The sequence below is a fragment of the Nestor notabilis genome, unplaced genomic scaffold, assembly GCF_000696875.1.
Source record: "Nestor notabilis isolate BGI_N333 unplaced genomic scaffold, ASM69687v1 Scaffold32327, whole genome shotgun sequence".
Taxonomy (NCBI): domain Eukaryota; kingdom Metazoa; phylum Chordata; class Aves; order Psittaciformes; family Psittacidae; genus Nestor; species Nestor notabilis.
Window position 1 is genome coordinate 1 of NW_009938351.1, and position 8,865 is coordinate 8,865.

The 8,865-nt window shown below is 41.9% G+C and overlaps 1 protein-coding gene across 1 annotated transcript; it reads left to right on the forward strand.

Annotated features, from left to right (window-relative positions):
* The first annotated feature begins 56 nt into the window (after nt 1–56).
* On the forward strand, nt 57–8,345 carry WSB1 (WD repeat and SOCS box containing 1). Its single transcript, XM_010019273.1, has 9 exons — nt 57–214; nt 425–616; nt 1,552–1,820; nt 2,607–2,738; nt 3,052–3,152; nt 5,311–5,483; nt 5,874–5,987; nt 6,622–6,729; nt 7,262–8,345. Exons 1-9 carry the CDS (start codon nt 57–59, stop codon nt 7,419–7,421), a joined length of 1,407 nt encoding a protein of 468 aa, XP_010017575.1. The 3' UTR covers nt 7,422–8,345.
* Nucleotides 8,346–8,865: the final 520 nt, after the last annotated feature.

Genomic DNA, 8,865 nt, shown 5'->3' on the forward strand with positions numbered 1-8,865 from the left:
GGTGCCGTTCGCGGCCGGGCCCGCCGGGCGGTTGCACAGCCCGTGTTAGCGAATCAATGCGTTATTCGAAGCTTCCTCCGGCGAAGGAACGGGCAAAAATCCTCGTGAAGTGGCACGGAGGTGACACCGGCCCCTTCCCGGGCGCTGGCCCTTTCTTCCCAGACGGAAGCGCAGGGCGGCAGCGGGGCCTCAGCGTGTTTGAGTTCTGCCTCCGGTACCGAGATGAGACATCACTTACGTGATGACCGGGGCGTTTTAGCGCTGAGCTGCTTCTCTGCCGTGACTCAGTCCCTGCTGCAGCCGAGCTTTTAATTGGCTATAAGTGACAGTAAAACACCTTCCCAGTGACTTAGCATGAAATTAAAGTCAAACACTTACCGCAGCGCCAGGTTCCCTCACAACCTGCTGGCAGGTTTTAAAGCAGGAATCTCCTTTGTGTTCTTTCAGCACGATCACGCACCGTGGGAGAACTCCTGGCCCCAACTTCTCCCTTTGACAAGAAGTGCGGGCGCGAAAACTGGACCGTGGCGTTTGCTCCGGATGGATCCTACTTTGCGTGGTCACAAGGGCACCGCGTGGTGAAGCTGGTCCCCTGGTCTCAGTGCCTTAGTAACTTGTAAGACAAAACTACCTGGCTTTTCATTCACCTGAAAAACATAACAGCTGTCTCCTGTCGGGAAATTCTTACCAGTTTAAAACACATCTAATGGCTTTTCAGGCTTTGGGAAAGACTGGTTCTTTAAAGTAACAGCTATTGCTTTATCTCTTCCTCTGAGGCCAGCGAGAGAAACAACTGTACTGCAACCTCCCAGAGGCTGTGCAGGAGGGACTGGGTGTTTGATTCAGATGCTCTAAAATAAGAGGAAGTTACAATGAAAAGGGAATGTAAAGACTCAGGAGGATCTGGACTTCTAAATTTCCTATCAGAGGGCTACTTAGCTTTTCCGAATTCACCTGAAGGCAAACCCGCAAGGAAGGTCCAAAAGACACATTGTATTTTCACGTTCGGGTTGTGTCTTAATGAGGTCAGGAACCAGCACTTGCATTTTTGTAGCTGGTTACATTGCCCTCCCAAGCACATCCCGCCTCCTCTTTCTTTCTTCCCTCTTCTGGTGGGGGGTTATTTGGTTTCCATGCACTGGCCACAGTATCCCTTACGGTGTTTAACTGGTGGAAGTGATTTACAGGGAACTTTCTGCTCATTTAGCAGAAACACTTTGAAACGTTTGTAACTATTATTTCTGTCAATGCTTTAAAAGTACTGTTTTCACTGTGGCTTAAGTTCCTACGTTGCTCTCTGCAGAGGTAAACATGGGTACCCAAGTATTAGTATTACACTGTGAAAGAAGGTTTCCAGGTGTTAGTCATTTTTGCCAGTCTTAAGAAAAAGCTGCTTTTATAATTTGAAATGCAACCCACACCATTATAGCTCTCCAAGATGTACATTACAGCACCTCCCAAATTTCATCACATTCTAAAGACCTTCCTGTTTCATTTCTTTTCCAAGATATTTCATGCCATTGCTGTTTTTCATTTTTGCTTGCTCTGCAGCTTGGTGCATGGCACAAAGAATGTTGCCAACTCTCCCAGCCCAAGACTTCCGAGGCAGAACAGTGACAGTGGCCAGAAAAACAAACCCTGTGAGCATATCATAGACTGTGGAGACATCGTGTGGAGCCTGGCGTTCGGCTCCTCGGTGCCGGAGAAGCAGAGCCGCTGTGTGAACATCGAATGGCACCGCTTCAAGTTCGGGCAGGACCAGCTCCTCCTGGCCACGGGCTTGAACAACGGGCGCATCAAGATATGGGATGTATACACAGGTAGAGTGGGAGAGAGAAGCTGGAGCTTCACGGGCACTTCATGCATTAGTAACATCATTCATACACAGAATGAATTGGGAACTGAATCTTGAATATAAACGACCATAAAAAAAAAGCATGAACTCCTCCAACTAGAAATGTTCAAATACTGCTGGAGGAAGGAACAGATTCAGGTCATGCTTCAAGATGTAAGTGAAGCTTCAAGATGAAGCCTCATTGCTGCAAAATGGTTAGGCATGTGATTGACTTTGTGAATATTGGTAGTTTACACTAAAATCTTCCCTGGATTTTAGTGGCAATATACTTTCAAACAAAGAAAACTTTCAAGAGATGAAGTTGCTCTGTTCTTGAGAATGGGGAGGGATTATGTTGATGAGACCCTTTTTAAAGTAAGTAATTGTTCAAAGAACACTGAATCTGAAATGAGGGAGTCTATAGTAGCTGTGGCACAGCTGCTAGGCTGTGAGGACTCAGCTTTAAAGAAATGAAACTAAAGACTGTTGAGTAATTTACATTATCTTGTAAATTTAAGCTTAGAACAGATATGTATTAAAAAACAAGACTTGCCTTATTTCTGAGACATATGGATTTAGTGTAGAGATTTACTAGCTTTTCTGTCCCAAGAGGAATTTCCTGAAGAGTCTGAAAGGATACACATGCTTCCTGCTGTAGACAGCATTTCTACAAAGAAAACTGGCTTTACCTGCTGTAATTTTGTATCCATAAAGCATTGGTGGGATAAAAGAGGTGTCCTTCATTTGGAATTGTGGTGTTTCCATTGAACAGGAAAACTCCTCCTTAACCTGATGGACCACACAGAAGTTGTTCGCGATTTAACCTTTGCCCCAGATGGGAGCCTGATTTTAGTGTCTGCATCCAGAGATAAAACACTGCGAGTGTGGGACCTGAAAGATGATGGTAGGAATTAAGTTTATCTGCTGCAATATGTAGGAGAAATAGCCACATACTCTCCTCTTTTATTGCCAAAAATATAATCAGGTCATGATTGCTTAAAAAGTCACTTCTGTCAATCACTGTGTGTTCTGTTGAAATTCTCCGTGTGTCCCCTAAAGGTATAAACTGGTACCACGTTAAGAGTGTGTGAAGTGACCTCTTTTAACAGGGACGTGGGATTTAGAGGCTGCCTGCCACAATTTTTATTTCTGTGCAAAATGACTCCGCCAGATGTGTGATATTTAACCAATTCTTACGGGAATATCTGTCTTTTTAGGAAATATGATGAAAGTGTTGAGAGGACATCAGAACTGGGTATACGGTTGCGCATTCTCTCCAGATTCTTCCATCCTCTGTTCAGTTGGAGCTAGTAAAGCAGTATGTGTCAGAGTTCCTTGTTCATTACATCTACTGAATTGTGTGCATAATCATTTTAAATCTAAGTAACATCAAGCTTGTGCTCGGTGTCATGAACTTCTAATGTTTTATGATGATGTAAAAGTGCATGAAATTAAACTAGCAAATGGTGCATTGAGACACTGATTTATGAATGGAACTTGCACTGCTTTTAGTTGCAGAAACTGTAAGAGTTCTTTGACAAATAGTTCTGCACATGTTCATAGTATAAAACCAAAGACGAACTAAAGCTTTCAGTGTTAAAAGATGCTTAGATTAATGCATAAAACTATTTTATTATTGATTTTATCCTTTCTATTTCCTACTCAATGAAAGGGACTTTTCAAAGTCTGAGCCAGACACGGTATCTCCCATTGAACAAAAATGTTTCTACTTGTTTTCCAATACAAATGGCCCTCGTGTCTAAAGACTAGAAGGAAGAGCAGCATACTGGTTTTGTTTTCACCCCTATTCTAATGACCTGCTAGAGAACTGAAAGCAGTGCAGGTAAAGCACATATGCCATAAGCTGCTTTTCTTGGCACTGAAGAATTAGGATAAAACAGAGGGGAATTCAGTCCAGTGACAGGGGCATTGAGGTAGTTTAATGAAGCCTAGTGATGCTGAGTAAAAAGCACAGTTTAGTCCTTGGATACTACTTTATATGGGTGACTGTTCAAATGCTTACTTTATACTTTAAATTGTCAGTGCAGATTTGATAGAGAATAGTTGAGGTCTGGGGTTTGGTTTTTCTTTAACTAGAGCAGATATGGATGTATACATTGCTGTCTTTAGGCTGTGTGTTTTCCATAAGCTTCTTGCTTTCCCTGTCACAGGTGGTGGCAGCAATATTGATGTGATTGAGGTTAAGCTGGCACCACTCACACAGGAGCACAATGGTGTTAGCTGGGCAGAGAGTGGCATCTCTGGCTACCAGGCTGGGGGCGAACTTTACCGTAGGACGAAGTAACCTTGCCTTCGGCTGCAAGGTGTCCTGTACGTACGCAGGTGCTGGTCGATGTCCACCTTCTGCTTTCTTTCTTTCCTTTTTTTTTTGTTTTTTAATAATTTTCACAGCAGTGAAACCCACTGACTCCTCAAACTTAGCTTCCACTTGTATGGAATGTTGGGGTCTCCTTGGAGAAATTGGTCAACACGTTTATAACCGACTGTAAATGGGTCAGTTTGAGGAAGTACATGAGGCATTAAGGCTGTTGGCTTTGGTCAAACACATACATTTATCCAAGATACCAGTGTTTAATCTGTGCACTAAAAGTGAGTCAGGAACATCAAGGACCCTAATGAGCTCTTTAGGGACGTAACATCTTATGCTAAAGACATAGTTTTCTATGAAATTATGCTGCAGTACATAGTTCATTCCTATTAAGTAATTCTGCACAGTCTTGACTATATCTAATGTAAAAGTGCATGTAAAATCCTAGAATACTATCAACTTTTATTGATTTTTATAATATAATATGCAATTACTTGGGTAAATTGTAATATTAATGTTGTTTTTTACTGTTGACTTGATTTAAAATGCATAAATCCTTTCTAATAATGTGGTTAGACTTCCCTGTTGTTTTGCCAAAGACATAACTTTTAGCTGTGAAAATTCTTTTTGCTTGCAGTATCTGTTTCTCTTCCTAGGCTGACGTTGGTGATCCAAGCCAATTGTAAACAAGTGATCTTAAACTCAAAGGGATGCCACTGGAGTAACAATATGTTAACCTTACATTTTCTGTCTGTATATTTCTTACAATTTTGGTAGTTACTGAAAGGAGGGGACTGTAGAGTTTAACCCTATTTATTTCTGCATATTTTAATAAAATAGTTTTGTAATACATGAATTTCAGTAAGCTACATGGTTAAATTGTGTTGCCTTTATCTTATATTTTGGCTTATTTTGTTAATAACATTTAACAAACCTGAGTTAGAACTTGCATGTCTGCTTTAATTATTTTTATAAAACCCTCGATTTTAATCTGAGTATGACACTGAGCATATTCCTTAATTGTAGTAATTCATAATGCCTGATTTTAATATAATCCTAAATAAGACTAGCAGCTATACTTTAAAATAAAGTAAGTGCTTCCCTGCAGCTCTGAGCAGAGCTATAACATCAGCTTATTTAATTGCAGGTTTTTCTCTGGGATATGGATAAATACTCCATGATACGGAAACTTGAAGGACATCACAATGATGTTGTAGCTTGTGAGTTCTCTCCTGATGGAGCTTTACTGGCTACTGCATCTTATGATACCCGAGTCTATGTCTGGGATCCACATACTGGAGTTATTCTTATGGAATTTGGGTAAGTGAAATAATCAAATCTGGGAGCTTTCCCCTGGGTGGAGATGACTCCTGAAAATTAATGGATTTCCATGTTTAACTGATAATCAGACTTGGGAAAAATCTTAGCAGTGGCTGATGGAAATCCTGAAGTGTCAGAGTGGTGGAGATCATCCTTCTATCTGAGAAGGAGTTTAAAGCACTGATGTTTTCACGTGCGCTTATTTAAGCATCCTCAACAAAGCTAAAGTGTTCGGTACCACGAAGCTCCAGTAGTTCAGTCTCCACTGCTGATTTCATAGTTAGATGTTCAGTCTGGTTTTTCTCCCTCAGCTTTGCTAGCCAGGGCTGAAGGAAACACTTCCTAGTCCTTAAGCATTTCACTGCTAGCTCAGTGTCTTTCTGTCTCCAGGCATCTGTTTCCTCCTCCTACTCCAATATTTGCTGGAGGTGCAAACGACCGGTGGGTCAGATCAGTATCTTTTAGTCACGATGGACTACACATTGCAAGCCTGGCTGATGATAAGTAAGTATGAGGAAAGGTTTTTACTCCTCTAATTATTCCCAGATGATATGAACTTTTAAATACTAAGTCAGCTTTTTGGGTTTTAAGTGAGAAACAACTTCTAATGATCTTGGTAAAAGTAGCCGAGTTGTCTGGTGTGAATGTTCATTCTGAATGTAGAAATACTTAGACATGTACAGAGTAGAGGATCTGAATAATTGGAGCACGTAACAGCTGAAACCAGGAAAAGAGGGGTTGTAAACAGTGAAAAAAGTAGATGGAGTTACTAGTGCACATAAGTCTTTTGAACAGCAGTAGATTCCAAAGTAAAAAGTGTTCTGTGATACTACATTCAACTTCCACTAACACTGCAAGTAGTATTCGGAAGAACTGGATTTCTGCGTTGAGGGCAGTCTTTTATTTTAACTGTTGGGGTTGAAATGGTTGAAGAAATACAGATCAAGGTCTAGATCAGGAATGAAGAAGTCGTGGCATTTCAGGCCAAGTCTGAAACACCTTGTGTGCATGTGAAAGTGTTTCTAAAAATTCCCCAAGCTCCACTGCAGACTCGTGTCTTGTGTCAGCATTAGGGGAAATACTGGGCAGAATTAAATGTCTGCTCTTACAACTCACTCCTTTGTTCTTCCCTTGTCAGAATGGTAAGATTTTGGAGAATTGATGAAGAATACCCTGTACAAGTTGCACCTCTGAACAATGGCCTCTGCTGTACTTTTTCTACTGACGGCAGTGTTCTAGCTGCAGGGTAAGTGTATACTGGGGTTTTCCTTCCTAAAATATTAAGGCAACACTAAAGGGTTGAGAAGAGTGGCAAAGTGTTCTAAACATCCTCAATTGTGACGACTGAAAACCAGGTCAGAAGCACCAAGTTGCATTTCTGGTACTATTTGTTTAAACATGCCTGGAATAGCAGTAAAATCAAGAAGCTGATAAACTCGTTCCTTATCTGGGAGAATAAATAAGAGACAGACCCACAAACATGTGGATTGGCAAGAGACCAGTAGATAATCAAGGGCAGTTGCTCTGTTTCAGGGGATGCCCTCAGTAGCTGTTGGAGGATCTGCTCAGGCCTGTCACACAGATAATCAGAAGTTGCTTACTGTGATGCTGTAGCTAAATGAAGAACTGGCATCTAGTGTGACTGAGCTGGAACAGCCAGAACCAAGCAACAGGGAGCCCAGAGCACCTTCCCCCTAACTAGCAGTGTATGAAAGCATTTGTACCAAGCTGAAATCATTCAGGTGGGATAATCCTGGTGGGTTTTTGGTTTTGAGCAGGACACAGGATGGCAGCGTGTACTTCTGGGCAACTCCAAGACAAGTTTCCAGTCTCCAGCATCTGTGTCGCATGGCAATTCGCAGAGTGATGCCCACCCCCCAGGTCAAGAACTTGCCCATCCCATCAAAGGTGGTGGAGTTCCTTTGTTACCAGATCTGACTCATTAAAATCAGACTGGCAGGGGCCCAGCTGCTGAAACTGGCTGAACACGTCAAAGAGGCCTCAGACTTTACAGCCTTTAAGCTTAAAACTCTACAGGTTTTCAAGAGCTATTTAAAGTGATACCTAAATCCTATTTTATCAAAATGCCTGACAGGTAAATTTTTGATATTTATAGAAAACACAGTAGAAGTATCCCTGGTGTTCTCAATTTTCTAAACTGTAACTGTGAAAACATGTACATATATAGACATAAGCTGCTACATGTTAGCAATGTACCTTTAAAAATTGCTTTTCTGATTGTAATGTGTATCGTGTATATATTGCTTTGGTAGAGCCATCAATTGCATCCGTGCTGTCAAGTGGAGGGATAGTTATTTCCTGGGGCACTGAGCTAGAAAAAGTATTGACTTCTGTGCAGAGAGCAGTTAGGCTTATGTACATTGGTTGGGGAAGCTGATCCAGGTAGAATTCATAGTGGTTGATGTCACGAGGAGGCACAGCCTGGCTTTTAGAGCAATGTATAGTGAGGGAAGTAGGTAAGGAAGGGTTGGGGTAGATCTAATTCAACCCAGGAATACTGGCTGTGTGTCAGCTCAAGAAGGCCTTAAGTTCCACAGCAGCAAACCAGGTTAAATTCAGTATTGGGCAGTGTTAAAGCAACTTCCTCACATGTCTGAAAATCTAACTACTGTATCATTGCCTGATACTTGTCTGTAATGAGACGTTTCAGACTCGGTTTCTTATTCTTCAACCCTGTAATATCTCTTCAGGGTGATTATTGGTTAATGGCCAAAGATAAGCAAAATACTTGGTTTTGCCTCCTGTTATTTATCTGTACCTGCAGATACAAAGAATGTATGCATTGCAGAAAATGCCTCATTATATATTTTTTTTGTTGAATTTTTTTATTAAAAACTTGTATAAAAGTTTCCTGACACAGTGTCTGGTGACTGATGGGTCAGCACTATCCTCCTGCAGCAGTTGTAGTGGGAAGCTGCTGCTGCAGGACCCTCCAGTTTTCTTTTTTGGGACCACAACACACTGATCATGGTGAAACTCACTGAGAGCCACAGTGAGACCTCCCAACCTGTTGTGTAGGCAAAGATTAAAAGCACACGTGATGCTCGTGTTCCCTGCTCTGTGGGAAATGGAGTTTGCACTGGTGGCCACTGGCTGTCCCAGGGTATACACTGACCATGGCTCTTCACTCCCTGCTCTCCCCGAGTGCTGCTTTGGGCAGCCCCAGCCCTACTCTCCAGGAAGATTTCCCCAAACGCTGTTTCCAAACACCATAAATCAACTTCCACTTTCCAAGGAGTACTCCAGAACAAAGCCAATGGACACAACTTCCTTAGGAGTTAAAATCCAGCTTGTGAAGACCCAGCAAATGTACACGTGGCTACTCCATGACTCACTCCTTTGGCACAACACTTTTCACCTA